This window comes from Ictidomys tridecemlineatus, chromosome 1 (genome assembly GCF_052094955.1).
Source record: "Ictidomys tridecemlineatus isolate mIctTri1 chromosome 1, mIctTri1.hap1, whole genome shotgun sequence".
In the NCBI taxonomy this organism is placed as follows: domain Eukaryota; kingdom Metazoa; phylum Chordata; class Mammalia; order Rodentia; family Sciuridae; genus Ictidomys; species Ictidomys tridecemlineatus.
This window is the reverse complement of record NC_135477.1, coordinates 115,708,787-115,725,128: the sequence shown is the minus strand read 5'-3', so window position 1 is coordinate 115,725,128 and position 16,342 is coordinate 115,708,787. Positions and strand designations below refer to the sequence as shown.

Sequence of the window (16,342 nt, the reverse complement as noted above, 5' to 3'; positions counted from 1 at the left end):
CCACCCTTATTTTGTATTTAATTTAGAGAGAAAGTCTCACTGAGTTGCTGAGCACCTCACTTATTTCTGCTAATCAGATTATGGAGATTATCTGTAAGAGAGTAAAAATAAGATTTTTATTTTAAAACTCCTCATAATTGTAGAAACTTGTATTTTTGAATATTGATGCCTATTAAAGGTTTCGTATATGAGGAAAAGAAGACAATGAGTTACATCTCATTGTTTCTTTCTAATTTCACTTCAGATCTAGCCATTCTTTCAGCTCTCAGTGCATGCTCTCAATCTGCCTAAAACATTTTCCCTTCTAGTACTTGCTTATTTGCACTTATGAATCCACTGCTGACTACCACATCCCACCCAAACGTCACGTAATTTCATAGCATTCATAACAAAAGTGAATTATACATTTGTATTTTGTACTTTTTCCTCCAACAGACTATAAGCTCCATGAGCACAGCAATCACATCTGTTTCAAGCACCATTTACTCAGTGTTCCTATTTATATAAAAGTGTAAGAAAAGGGTACCAAAAATGCAAAAGAAAAACAAAGTATATGAAGCAGCTATTTCAGAAATAAGTGGCTCCAAAAAATGAAAAGAAATTTAACCTCACTAAGGAAATGAAAGTTGAAAACTCAATAAGATGCCACTTTTTACCTATCAGATTAGAAAGATGAAAAAGTTGTATGACATACTGTAATGCCGAGGTTGAACAGAAATAGATATTCTTAAGTACTGCTAACAATCTTAAATTGTAAAATGCAAAGATACTTTTCCAGTTTCTCTCAAAAAAATTAAAGTACTATATATACTAAAGATAAAAGATATACTCTATGCATGAGCAAGAGATCAGAAATAAAACTACATGGTAATCAATTGGAAGTAAATAAATTAAGTCCCATTCATTAAATCAACTTTATAAAAGGTTCTCCAAGAAATATGTTTAAAATTCATGGTACAATACCCATTAGTATAGCTATTATTTAAAAAACAGCAAACAAGTAGAAATAAAGAAAGAAATCTGCACATTGCTTGTGAGAACATAAAATGGTACAGCCACTGTGGAAAACAGTACAGGGCTTACTCAAAAATTTAAATGTAGAATCACCATATGATCTAGCAATCCTACTCTGAAGTACATACACAAAAGGACTAAAATAAAAGACTCAGATATTTGTACATCAATTGTTCATAGCAGCATTATAAAAAAAAACAGACAAAAAAGTGGAAACAACCCAAATATCCATCAAAGGACAAAGGAATAGACAAAATGTGGTCCCTACATACCATGAAATGTCATGTAGCCTTAGGGAAGAAAGAAGTTCTGATGCATGCTGTAACAGATGAACCTTGAAGACATTGTGCAAGTAAACCAGGCAAACATGGAAGGACAAAAATTGCATAATACCTATTTATGAGATACCTAGAATAATCATATACAGAGAAACAGAAAGTAGAATGGTGGTTGTCAGCAACTGGCAATGTGAGCAGAGAGAAATGGGAATTACTATATAATGGATACAAATTTGGTTTGAGATTATGAAAAATTACTAGAAATGGAGGGTGGTGATGGGTAGACAACAAAATTGTAGACTTAAAAATCTTAAAAGGGTACCTTTTATATTATGTATTTTTGCCACAATAAAAAACAAAGACCCACTCAAAAAAGCACAGTGCAATGTGCCTTATCATCTGTATTATATATGTATGCATATGTATGTCTATAAACATATGTGCATATTCAACTCTTTAACTGTACACAAAATAGATGCATCTAGTCAACTAGCTCCAGTAAGAAGAGATAAAGGACAAGGAGACAGAAATGGCTGAGTACTTTATCTTTCATTGTATACTCTTCCTATATATTTGGGCTTATATTTTAAAAATATTTAAAATGTTTCTAAACTTTAAAAGCTATATCCTGATTTATCCTAAGCACTGGGAACAAAACTGTAGCTTGAAAATGGCCATAATATTTAAGAAGATTCCTCAGATGGTTCAATGAATAATTTCTTCAAAGTTTTAATAGGGGATGCAGTCTAATTTAAATACCTCAATGTATAATAAATATGAATTCATTCAAAAAATGTTCATTCATGCCCTTCAGCAGAGGAATGGATAAACAAAATGTGGTATATATACACAATGGAATATTATTTGGCTATAAAAGAGAATAAAATTATGGCATGTTCAGGTAAATGGATGGAGTTAGAGAATATAATGCTAAGTTAAGTTGGCCAATCCCAAAAAAAACAAATGCCAAATGTTTTCTCTGACATAAGGAGACTGATTCATAATGAGGTTTGGGGGCAGGGTAGGAGGATTAAATGAACTCTAGATAGGGCAAAGGGGTGGGAGAGGAAGGGAGGGAACATGGGGTAGAAAAGATGGTGGAATGAGAAAGACTTCATTATCCTAAGTACATGTATAAAGAAATAAATGGTGTGACAATATTTTGTGTACAATAAGAGATATGTAAAATTGTGTTCCATATGTGTAATATGAATTGTAATGTATTCTGCTGTCACATATAAGAAATTAGAATAAAAATGAATAAATTTAAAAAATGTTCACTCAAAATAAATTGGGGAAACATGTAAGAAGCTAAAGAATAAAATTTTAAAACTCATTCTTAACAACTTACTAAACATGCACACAGGGTTATGGTTGGCACAGTTTTCCATGAATGGGGACATATATCATGTTCATGGGTGTACTATATTTTCTGAGGTATTTTAAAATGAGATCTAACAACATATAATATGAATGTTCACTCATGAATTTTGACAACTATAATCACTACTCAAAATAATACACAGAATATTTTCATTAACTCATGAGTTTTCCTTTGCCTCTTTCCAAACTATGTCCACCTACTGCTCCCCCAAAACATACAATTCTGACATTGTTATTTCTATCACAATAGACAGTTTAGTCTGCTCTCAGATTTCATTAAGTGGAATCATGCAACATTTACTCTTCTGTGTCTGGCTTTTTTTTTTCATTTAATATGTTTGTAAGATTCATCTATATTACAATATATTTGAGTAATTCATTATCTTTCATTGCTATGTAGTATTCCATTGTGTGCCACATTTTTTAACCCATCATTTTGTTGATGGACATTTGAATAATTTCCAGTTTTGAACCTCTATGAAAAATTATTCTACAAAAATATCTATACATGGCTGGGTTGTGGCTCAGTGATAGAGCACTTGCCTAGCACATGTGAGGCACCGGGTTTGATCCTCAGCACTACATAAAAATAGATATATAAAATAAAGAGATTGTATTCATCTACAACAAAAAATAAAAAAGTACATAAAAAAGAAAGTCATCCATTATATGTTCCCATGAGCAGTAAGAGTGTATATTCTTTGCTATCATCAGTAGATTTTTTATTTCAACCATTCTAAAGGGGTCAAAGACAGTACCTCATAGAAGTTTTCATTTGTATCTCCCTGATGGCCACACATTACCCAGTCTCTACACACACATCTGGGTCCTGCTGTTGCAGACTAATAAACTTCAGGGCTTTGGGTATGTAATGCCTCTGGGCTAATCCCTGGCCTATAACCACAATTCTCTTCAGGTTCCTGGAATTTCTTCCCTCCCTCTGACACCTCTTTCTTTGTCATCCTTCAGGTTTCTACTTGAATACCACTTGCTTCCAAAACCCACTTCTTGCTCCATAGAAGAAAACATTCTATTGTAATCCTGTGCTTAATTACATATCTTGCCTGTTCTTCCCTGAGGGATGGGATCAGGTCAGTCTTGCTCACCTTTATTGCTCAATGCATGGTGGAGCAAATGAGAGAAGGCTTTGGAGATAAAGTAATATTTCAGTTGAGTCTCTGGAAATTAAAAGGACTAACATTATGCAGTTCATAAAAAGGTAAAAAAAAAAATCAAAAGAACACATGGGCAAATTCCTAAACAGCATAAAACAGCATGTGTACAAGGAACCCACATGGTTGGCTCAATATTCATCCTATGAAAGAGGAGGCAGGAAGTGACTGGAAACAAAGGTGGATAAGTAGGAGGGCTCTGAATAAAAAAGTCAGTTTGTATCAGGCAGAGAAGATTAGTCTGCAACTTTTGACACCAAAGTATAATTGCAACTTAAGTGCATAGAAAAAACATCATCAAACTCAAATATATTGAAAAACCCAATGGTGAAATGAATGGAGGATACTCTGAAATGGCACACCTAGTCTCGGGGAGATCATCTGGTAGTCTTCACAACAGAAAGAACAAGAAGGCTGGGGTTGTGGCTCAGTGGTAGAATGCTTACCTAGCATGTGTGAGGCACTGGGTTCGATGCACATAAAAATAAACAAATAAATAAAGGTATTGTGCACAACTACAAGAAAAAAAGAAAAAAATAACAAGAGCAACAGGGTGAAAATGAGGGGTCAGGGCCCAGAGTTACTATAGAGGTGAAACTGGCAAGGTTCAAGTACTGACTGGATGTGAAAAAAAATGGCAGGTCAAAAGGCAGAGGATCATAGGAGTTAGGAGCACCAATCCTGCAGCAAGGGTACCTGGCTCTGGTTCTAATTCCATGTCGACTGGGTAACTTTTAGTTTTGTTCTTTAACTTCAATGCCTCAGTTTTCCCAATAGGAGAATAAGGATAATAAAGGAACTTAAAGTGAATGCTAGGGGTTGACTAAATAAATATATAAGTGCTTAGAACATGTCTTAGGTTCATAGCACACACTCAAACGTTAACTCCTACCAGTACATTAACCAGGGAAAAAGAAAGAAGTCTAGGTTGGAGTTTTAGATCTGGAAGTAGCCTGAATGCTAAGTAATTTAAATAATAATGTGGACAAGCATGCAAAATGAAGAGAATGGGGAGGGGGGTTACCCCACAGGCAACAGCAGGACACTTAACAAATGAGGAGAAAAGAAAATCAGAGCAAGATATTTTAGACCATGGTACATTGCTATGATCCCTCTGATGAAATGTTAAGTACCTTTAGGCTGTAAACTCAATCCAACTCTGTATTGAGTCTGAACTTCACAAGACACACTAACTTCTCATTGCTTTGTAAATTTTATAACAGCCTTTGGTTAAATACCATAAAATCTGACCTGTATAAAACATATAATAAATTAGTCTCTATAAGAACATAAACAGTCCATTTTTTTTTTCAGGAAAATACAAAATATACATAGGAGAAGTTAACTCAAGTATTTCCCTGATTCCAAAAAATAAAGATAGTTGAGAGGACTGAGTGAAAAGTTCATTTACATATGAACCTGGCTTAAAAAGACACAAGAGGATGGTTAGAGATTAGATGAATAAAAAGTCTGCATTCTTAGAAACAAAATGAAAGGCAGAAATGTGGTGAAGATACAAAGTCTACTAAGTAATGGATACAACTGGAGCTTATTTCACATCAAAATGTGACAGAAAAAAGCTGGTCAAGATTTCTGAGAACATGCAAAGTGTTCTAGGTTCCAACCATTCCGTGGGTTTCTGCAACAACTACTGGCATCAAGGGCAGAAGCAAATGTAATGTAAAAACTGTTTCAGTATCTCAGAGCCCAGAGAGAAACATATGTGAAATATGGTGGATGCTAGTCAAAGGAAATGCTAAGGGTAATGTTGTAGCAGCTTGACTCTGAGGTCACATTTTGATGTATTATGAACATTATACAGTATTTAACTGCATTTAGCCAAAAATATCCAAATATGAAGTCTAAAAAGTAAATAAAACAAGCATACACAGAAAATGTGTTGATTACTTCATGAAAGGCAGTTTCTTTTAAATCCACCACAATGTGTTACAAACAGGGACCATGATTATAATTGATTAAATTATTTTGAGCCACCAAAAAAAATAAAAAATAGAGAGAACTAGAAAAGCTGGATGTTGTTTGCATGGATCTCTCTTTAGTTAACTAGATTTTCATTTTTAAAGGCTTATAAAGCTAAATACTGCTGCCACATGAGGGAAGAATCAAACAAGTCATTGCTAGAATAGATTATGGAGATCACTTGAGGTATGTTTTTGTTATGTTCCCACAATCAATTGGTATTCTTCAGGGACATCGAAAGCTTAGGTGGAACTCTGCTGGAATTACAAATTCAGCTCTGCAATAGCTAGTTTGCAAATTCAGGTACAGATATTTAATCCATAGCTCATCTTCAAAAAGGGAAAAACAAGCCATTGTATAAGCAATACAGTAGTTTTTTAAAAAAAAAAAAATTCTATTGATAATGCCCCTTAGAACAAGCTAAGAACTTTAATTAAGGGGAGCAAATACAAAATACAAACATCTAATAAGTTTTCCCCAGTATTTATACATGTTGCCTACATTTAGGTAACTAATAAGAATGTTTTGTTCAAGTAAGAAAAACAACTGCTATTATCCTAGTTGCACAGATAAATGTAATAAATGAACAAAACTGAATGATTATATCTAGAACAGAGAGAACTTTAAGCGAATCTTAACAACAAAAAAAGCTCAATGTCCTAGTGTAGCTATAAAATAAACTTTTATTCAAGAAAAATGGTGCACACCCTACCCCTCTACCCCCTACAAATCTTACCATCCTCTACCCTTAGCATTGTATTGAATCATATGAGGGACTGCCATTTTTGTGCATCAAAAGTGGTCAAATATTGGCAATTGTATACAGTTGTAAGTATACATTTTACCTAAGTAAAATGGACAACAAAAACAGAAGAATAAAAAGAGAGAAACCTGCACTCAGGTAGAATCAAGAGAAGTGAAATAGGACAGAGAAGCCTGGACACCAAGGAATAGCAGGAAGCGGGTTTATTGGCGGCAGCTGGGTTCAAAAGGGGGGCTTTTTGCCTCCATTAAATCACCCCTATAAACCCTGAGTTCTGAAAGTTTTAGAACTTTATACCCAGTATGTAAGGGGAGGGGGCTCAGAGCCTCACAATCTGAGGAAGTTTACATAAAAGCAACTTTTTTCACTGTTCTGGGCACCCAATTCAGGTCAAGGACACTCTCTGTGAAAATCAGTGTCTAGGAAAGGGAGCGTTCCCCTCTCCTTTCTTTTTTTAGTTGTAGATGGACACAATATCTTTATTTATTTTTATGTGGTGCTGAGGATTGAACCCAGTGCCCCACAAATGTGAGATGGGCATCCTACCACTGAGCTATAGCCCCAATCCATCCCCCTCCCTTTTTCCCCACCACCTGACTCCAAAGGACATGACTATAGTCAATCCTTTGAGATGCAAAAGCCTCTGTGTAGGTTACTGACCAAGGCTGGAGGCCTTGAGTCCCTCACTCTGTCTCTGCAAAGGTATCCTCCACCTGAAAACTCTGTTGTAAAAATTCTTGTTGATAGTCTTAAGAACAATCTATGCTAAACAGAATTTCTGAGGGTCTCTGGGGAAGTTTATTTATGGCAGGGGTCTTCTGGGTGGGGGTTTGGCCTCCCTCAGAAGGAGATCATCCACATGTCCTAAAATTGGCAGCATTTCTGACAATGCAGGTGGAACTGTACAGAATTCAGCAAGAACTGACCCATAGCTGCCCAGTATGAAAATCAGTATGGAGTCTCAAGTCATAAATGGAGAAGATTCTCAGATTTTGGCTACAGCCCCTGGTTTGGAGAACCAACTGCAGAGGCAAAGCTCACTAACCATAGTTCTTACCAGGCAGCTCCCTGATGCAACCTTGCTGGAAGGAAGCCAAGCATAGCCTCCTCCTATCAAACATAGCAGGCAGAAAGCCTAGTTTCCTGACTGGACTTGTTGGCCTCTGTGAAGAACAATCTTCACACCTCCTACCTAACGTACAGGCCAAATCAAAAGAGAGCTAGATGCAGAAAGTCAGCACCAGGCACAGCAGTTTCACCAAAGAAAGATATTAATGGATGGGACATTCCTTCTCCAGATCTTCTCACAGCTCCAGTTCATCTCTTCCCCTCCCCCAATCCTATTTAATAACCTTGGGCACCTTCCCCAACTGCTAGATGCAGGAAGTTCATGTACTCCTCCAGGAACTAGTTCTCCAACAAGGGAACTAAGGAGGAATGTATCAGCTAATTGTTTCATTTGCAAGAAACACTAACTGGAAAGAAAATGTACTGGGGGATGTTACTGGGCACCAAGAATTGAGGGAAAGGCTAAAAGTCCAGGATCAACAAAGGGCTGGAGGAAAGTGAGATCATATGGCAGGGGCAAAAGGAACCAGGTCAAAGAACAAGAGTCTCATAAATGCCAGGTGCTATGAGAAAGGGCCTGCAAACTTCTCTTCATGCCTGCTCCCCTCCTTTCCATCTGTCAGCCCTCACTTCACTTTGTACAGATGAAAATCCTGGGAATTAATATGCAGATTAACTGAGTGTAGGTCACAGCTGACTTGTCTGATTTCAGGGCAGGAAGATGGAGGATCTGACCTCTCTGCATGAAAAACCATTTTCAAAAGGAAACTAGTGGACTGAATGCCAATCTACCAGTAATAACAAATTCAGCAAGAAAAGGGCATATATTTGGTTAGAAAAGGAAAGGCTTTCAAGCAAGATACATTAGGTATGAGTTAAGTTGTTTTGCTCAAGAATGAAAAGGGAAAAATACTTGGACTTATGGACAATAATACAAAGAATACAGAACTAAAGTTAAAACAAAGCATTTAAAGCCAGGAAAGAATAGACTCACTACCAGGGAGTGAATTAGGAGGGAGATGGGGAATCCTTGAGAAGAATCTCCCAAAAGATAGCAAACATAAGAAATTAAAAAAAAAAAAACTACATATGTAAAAGAGGCTAAACCCAATAAATAGATAATTGACTTCTAAAACAAATGAAAAGAAAGCAGGAGTCAGGGAGTGCAGAAAGTATATTGAGGAAATTTTAAACTGATAGATGGAAAACTGAATAAAAAGTTATACATACCTAAATATATAACTTGGTGAAATTTTATTTTTTTATTTTTTATGTGGTGCTGAGGATTGAACCCAGTGCCTCACACGTGCTAGGGGAGTACTCTACCACTGAGCCACAACCCCAGCCCATAACTTGGTGAAAAGTTAGCACCTCATGGATAAACGTGTTTTAATCCTAAATGCACATGAGCAGAGGCTACAAAAAGTTATCTTCAATTGAGCATTATATAAGACTCCTTAAAGATAAAACACAAACATAAATTTTATATAATTATTAAAAAATAAAATTCTTGAGATAACTTCAGAAATAAAAATTCCATACAGGCCCCCCCAAAATATTCCAAATGAAAAATAAAAGCTAAAATAATAAAAGGCTATGGTTGTGGCTCAAAGGTAGAGCATGCACCTAGCACATGCAAAGCACTGAGTTCGATACTCAGCCCCACATAAAAATAAAGAAAATAAAGTTATTGTGTCCAAATACACATAATAATAATAATAATAATAATATCCAATAATATGTACTGGGGTTTTAAAATGTGCCATGCATGTGTTGAGCATCTTATTTGTTTTAATTCAATCCTTAATAAAAGACCAAATAAAATGAACTCCAATATTATCTTCATTTGACAAATGAAGGATGTATGGCACAGAGGTTAAGAAACTTACCCAAAATTACAGGGTCACTGAGAGTTGCCAGGGTTTGAACCCAGCAGTCTGGATCCCATCACCAGCCTTTTGAACTACCATTCAAAATTGGCTGTCCTTACAGTAAAAAGAGTAACACAGTTCAGGCAAACTAAAACAAATGAACAATAACAAAAAAGAGCAGTTGTGATAGCAATGTTGACCATTAAAAGGAGAAGACTGTAGTTTGTCAATAGGGATAGATACAACTTATGATGAAGAACAGAAATACCAGAGTGCCCAGAACCTTGCAATTCCTGCTCCACAGTTTACATCCAGGAAATGTCAGTTGAATGAATAAACAAATGAGCTAGTAAAGATGCAAACAGATCAGGCACGAAAGGAGAAAACAAAAAACAAGAGGAAGCTGACAAGAGAATGTTAGCAAAAAGTAAATACAGCCAGTTCTGCTATAGACACTTGTTTTAGAAATGGGAATTTGTTCCAAAGTGATTGATTTTATTAGGAAAAAAAATTTTGCATTTTTGATATGCAATTTAGTCCCTGAGAAATACCAGGTGAAGGCAGATAACTACCCAAATGAACTGAGCCCTGGGAATACACACATGTGCATGCTGCAAACATCAACCAGCTCCTTCAGTTCATCATGTGTTATGAGTCACACTCCTCCACACCTGCTGTGCAACTTTCCATCATATTTCAAGAAACAACACTTACACCACCATTTCACAGTAACACACAATCTATACTTTTTCCAACACCCACTTCCACAAACAAATATCATATCTTTTTCAAGGTAAACGGATACATTTATTGTAGCATTTATACATGTCTTAGTTTAATACATGTAAAACTGGACAAGCACTTTTATTAGGTTTCCTTTTTTAGGTTCTTTGTGAGCACAAGTCACTGATGAAGTTCTACAGTGCTGTGCACCCTAACCCTATTTTTTCCACAAGCACTGTGGTTTTATTGCATGACTATGGATATACAGTGATTTTTTTTTAAAGAATGAATATGTTGCATGATAGCAGAATTAACTATACACAGATGAAAACAGTAATTGTAAAATACTGAATTAGCAGATACCCATCAAAATGCACATTCTACCAACATCTCCTCTTTAAGTATCATTAGAAGGTTCATCAATATCGTTCACATATTAAGTCACAAAGAAAAACTCAAAATATTCTAAAGAATAAAAAGCACACAGTTCATACTCTCTGACCATAAGACATTAAAGCAAGTTTTTAATAAAGTATAGCAGGAAAAAAGAGCATTTTAAAAATAAAATTATTTTTCTAGTCAAAGAGAAAATGGTAAGTACAGCTGCAGAATTCTTACGAAAAAAATACAATAATGACAAAATTACATGTAAAAATGTAAAAGCTAGTTATAACAGTGCTAAAAAGTAAACACACAGATAGAGGTACATTTCTTATTAAAATAAATGGATTGGCCCATTTAACATTAGTGAAAGCAGGCAGAAGAAATTAGGAAAGATGAAAGCAGAAAGGTCAAAGTTAAAAACCACAAAAATACAAATAGATTCTGAGGAAAGTGAGAGCAGGTAAAAACCAATAAAATAAGTGAAAGCTTTAGCCAGTCTATTAAAGATGAAGGAAAAAAATCAGAAAATAAGTAATAAAAAAAGCAAAAAAAATAAGAACAGATGAAATAAATTCTTAAAAATCTAAAAAAAAAATCAATAGAATTTCTATAAAATTATTTTTTAGAAAATATAAAATGTTATTTATATATAAGGTGTAATATAAGATCTAAACAAACAAAAGCATTTTTATATCTTAAAATTTAGTCAAACCAAACAAAGTTCCATGTAGTTCTTAAAATATTCTTTTAGATGTTGATGGACCTTTATTTTATTCATTTATTTATATGTGGTGCTGAGAATTGAACCCAGTGTCTTACACATGCTAGGCCAGTACTCTATTACTGAGCCACAACGCCAGACCTTCATGTAGTTTTACAAGATAGTTCTTAATTTTTAAAAGCTTGCCAACTAGTAGGTCGCTAGAGCTAAACTAAAGATTTAGAAACCAGGTGCTCTGGCACAAGTTTGGAATCCAGTGACTCTGGGAAGCTGAGGCAGGAGAATCACAAGTTTGATGCCAGCCTCAATAACTTAGGCCCTAAGCAAAACAGCAAGACCTTATCTCAAAATAAAAGATAAAAAGGGCTGGGGACGTGACTCAGTGGTTAAGCACCCCTAGATTCAATACCCAGTATTGAAAAATAAAAATAAGGCTTCAGAAATGTTATGATTGGCTGTGTATTTGTGCATTTGTGTGTATGTACATGTGCATACACCTATGTATGTTAATCTAAATTAGCTGCTAACATTTCAATTTAAAAAGTAATACACAACACTTTGGAATTCTAGTTTATCTTGAGTAACTGGAGGAAATGCCCAGATAACACATATCTGGAGTAGAAGAGTAGCTAGCCACTTTGGCTATGGTGGATACTCAGCTTATCCTGGTACCTCCAGAGTCTACATGCTCCAATTAATGATAGAAATCATATAAGTCAGTTCTCCCCAAAATTGTCATTGGATGTTTATGCCAATTTCCATCAAAATCCAAAGACTTTTTTTTTATGGAGTAGGATGAACTTAATAAATTAATTATAAAGCTGTTTGAGAAAAATAAATGGTCATTCATTAAAATAATCTTTCAATATAGAAAGATAAGAGAAGACTGAAAGTGTCTAAGGAAATATATCATAAAGCCATAACACTTAAGAGTCAAACAGAGGGGCTGGGGTGGTGGTTCAATGGCAGAGAGTTTGCCTAGCACATGTGAGGCACTGGGTTCAATCCTCAGCACCATATAAAAATAAAAAAATAAAATAAATGTATTGTGTCCATCTACAACTAAAAAAGTATACATACATATTAAAAAAAAAAAGTTAAACAGTAAAGTAAGTCTATGAAACAGGTGAAGATGTCCAGAAATCAGCACATATTTAAACAGTATAAAGATGGCACTTCAAATCAGTAGAAAAGGATGGATTATTTAAATCTTAGGCAACACAGCATGTGAAGGCACAATGTTTGGAGGTAGAAAGTCAAGGCTAGATGGAATACTAGTGCTGCCATGTTTAGCAGAGTGACATCAATGAATCAATGTCTTTATCTATAAAATGAGGATAATGATCATACCTACTTCACAAAACAGTTGAAAGGATTGTTAGTTATAATTTGTAAAGTGCTTAGAACAGTGACAAATGCAGTCATTGCTATATAAATGTTAAATAGATAAAATAATCCATAATTGGTGATCAGAGAACCACCTGTCCCTATATAGAAGGGCATAAATTTGGAGTTTTTTTAAAAAATGAAACTAGAGAAAAAAGAACTATTTATCTAAACCATAGACTGGGGAAGATCTTCCTAATTACAAAAGCAAAAGCAATATCACAAGAAAACAGATTAACAGGCTTGACTACATGAAAATTTTAAGTCTGTTAAAGATTAATAATTAATAAAAACTTCAGAAGAAATATATATCTAAAAGTGAATAAGAAAAAGTATAATCAAGCAAGTCACAAAAAATTTAGTTTCTAAGAGAAATATGCAACATTGATAGCAATCAAAAATGCAAATTATAATATTTTTCAACAAATTGACCAAGTTTTTCAAAAATTATATTGTTGACCAATAAGCTGAAGAGTTTGTACATTTCTACACAGAAGATTGAAAGATTAATTGAAACAACTTTTCTAGAAATCACTCTGATTATATGCTATTTTAAAAATTTAAATATTAAGCCCCTTTGACCTGGAAATTCCATTTCTAGGAAAAAGTTGGAATAAGAATTTCAATGGAAATGTTTCAATTCGTTTTTTTTTAAAGATGAATCAAAACCAATTAAAAAAAGGATATAAAGAAATAAAAGTTTCAGAAATAAGGCTAAAAATTCACCTCCTAAAAATTTAACACTTTTTTCACTATACAATTAATCATTAATACTACCAAATTTTAAAAAAAAGCTTTAAAACAAACCTTTTAACAGCTTCCTTCTTCTGAGTATCTACAATATCCCACCATTTTGAAAGGTAAGAGATTTCAGACCACATAAATTTCCGACTTGAGTCTTCTTTCAGCTTTATGACCATGTTATTAAAAATATAATGAGTCTTTTCTCTAAAGTATTCATTGAAAGTCTTCAACCAACCTAAACCAAGACACAAATATACCACAAAGGTCTGATTCACATGTCTGATTACAACTCATTCACATTCCACTGCATTACCTTTGGACATCTTTAGATGTTTCATTCATTAAAAGGATATATTTAAAATTTTAACCAGTGTTTTCAATTAATTAAATTCCATTTTATTTGACATAAGACTCAAAAACACCACGAATATTGAAACAATAAAAACTCCCTAAAAACTGCACAAAAATTCAGGAAGAAAAATGAAAAATAAGATGAATTGGAGCCAAAAAGCAGTTATTTATGCCTAAACAATTAATTTAATTACTTATCTCTAGTTTAATAATTTTTTTTAATCTTAAAAATCTAAGTAAACAGTGTTAACAAATTGACACTCCCTTCATATAATATATTTCAAAACTGTATCCTCTCATGCCACATCTAAAATTTCCCACCCATCAAACAAGTTAAAGTAAGACAAACAAAATCACAAGTATAAACTAAATCTAAAAGTTAGCAGCAGAGCAATAAGTTAAATACATACAGTACTGACATGGATACTAGGAAGAAGAATTCTCCCCAAAACAGGCATTTGTTCCCAAAGACTGTCCATTATTTTTTTTTTAATGAAGCACAAAACATCACTAATGAAACACCAAACTGTATACATCTATGCATATTTTTTTCTAAATAAAAGAAAATCACAGATATTGAAAATTTGATTCTCTGAATTTTTTTTACTACTTTTCAAATATCATAGAAATTTAGACTGAAAACATTAGCAATTTCATTATAAGAAACATTTTTAACAAGACCCACAGGTCCAAGCATAGCATATAATTAAAATGGTCATGGCAAAAATATAACACTGCCACAGATTATACCTGTAAGCAAAGTGGACCCCCTGGAAAATGACATATTTTCATCTATAAAATATTTTTTCCCAAGTCTAAGTTCTAAGATTTTTATTTAATGAGTTTCTTACTTTTAAAATTTATATTTTAAACTGTGGAAAAAGCATGTAGCATAAATCATCTATGAAATCTTACAGGAAGGAAAGTTTCTATACATCCAAGCTGAACTACCACTCATTTGCTTCCAAACATCATACATGTAAGGGAACTAAAAGATAAGGTGTCCAAATGATTGTCTATGATTAACAGTCAGAATATATTGAATCTGCTAGCAAGCAAAATGAGTACAATGAATAAAAACCTACTAGGGCAAAAAAAGATAACACAAATGTTTTAACAATGTGCACTTTTGAAAGGGCACTGCAGCTGTGATTGTATTTATCCTTCTTGCTTTTAACTCATTCACTCTACAATTATTTACTGAGCACCTACAATAAGACAGGTATGATGCTTCATAAGCCAAACAGGAATAGTGTAAAATATCCTTTATAGGACCCCTTCTTGATCTTGAGCCATTTTTAAACCGGTTTTGTCACCAAAACAAGGTTCCTGGATAATTTAAGTTTTCCATGTTTAATTAAAAAGCCTATACCTTTAGAAAAACTCTAATTTGTCTCACAAAATAATGATTTGCAAAGAATTCCATCTTGCTTCATGAAGGTACTAACCTAGAGCTCTGCCCCATAACAACCACGCCCAAATCCACATCTGGATTCCCAGAGATGGGCAAAGAAAATCCAAACTACCCTTAAGTGGGGATTCCCTAAATTCCCACATGCCAACACCATTGAGTTTAGAACCATCAAGTATATAGAACTGAGCTTTAGATATAACACGTGACAAACATTAGCTGCTATTATTTTGACTATCAGCATTATCATCATCAATCTTCAATCTTCAACTGTGCTTTTCCCACTGGTACAATTAAACCAGGTAAAGGGGAAATAAAAAAGACATTTCTAACACCTAATTTTTTAAAGCATATAATTAAAATATTTAAATTGTCCTTATCTTATTAGTTGCCACAAATTTAGTTTACATCAAATTCAATCCTTACCCTTGTAATGGGCTAAACTGTGTCATATGTTGAAGACCTACTACCACCTCAGAATGTAACTATATTTGGAGATTAAGTCTTTAAAGAGGTAAATCCCAAAATGACTGGTACTCTTATAAAAAGAGGAGATTAGGGCACAGACACACAGAAGGAAGACCATGAGAAGACAAAGAGAAGATGGACATTTACAAGCCAGGGAGAGAGAAGCCCCCAAAGAAACCAATCCTGACACCTTAATCTTGGACTTCTATCCTCCAGAACTATAAAAAAATAAACTTCAGCTATTTAAACTCCCTCATAGCTCAGGGTAGTTTGTTACAGTAGCCATGGTAAACTAATGCAGTTCTAGAAGAAATTAGTGTTATTACCAGCCCCACAAAAAAATATTGCAATGCAGAGACAATTTATCAAGCACCATCTTCACATTTAATATTCTATATCTACCTACTTATTACAAGCTGAATTCCAATGTAGATAAACAAATTTATCTCTGTGCCATACTCTTATTACATATGTGTAACAAGAACCATGTAAATCACTTAAATGGCTTTGTTAGAATTATCTTTAAGACAACATGTATGTCTTTTATCTAAACTTTAGCAACGGTCCAAACTAATTCCTAATTATTTTTCTATTAACCAAATTAAAGAACTATGAGCAGTGGAAT

The 16,342-nt window shown here is 34.1% G+C and overlaps 1 protein-coding gene across 2 annotated transcripts in view; it reads right to left on the bottom strand.

Annotated features, from left to right (window-relative positions):
- Man2a1 (mannosidase alpha class 2A member 1) overlaps window positions 1-16,342 on the bottom strand; it is a 162,838-nt gene that overhangs the window by 108,981 nt on the left and 37,515 nt on the right. For both annotated transcript variants that reach the window (XM_005327222.5, XM_078045497.1), the window contains exon 4: window positions 13,551-13,722. In XM_005327222.5, coding sequence (XP_005327279.1) covers window positions 13,551-13,722 — 172 coding nt within the window. The remainder of the gene's footprint in view (window positions 1-13,550; window positions 13,723-16,342) is intronic.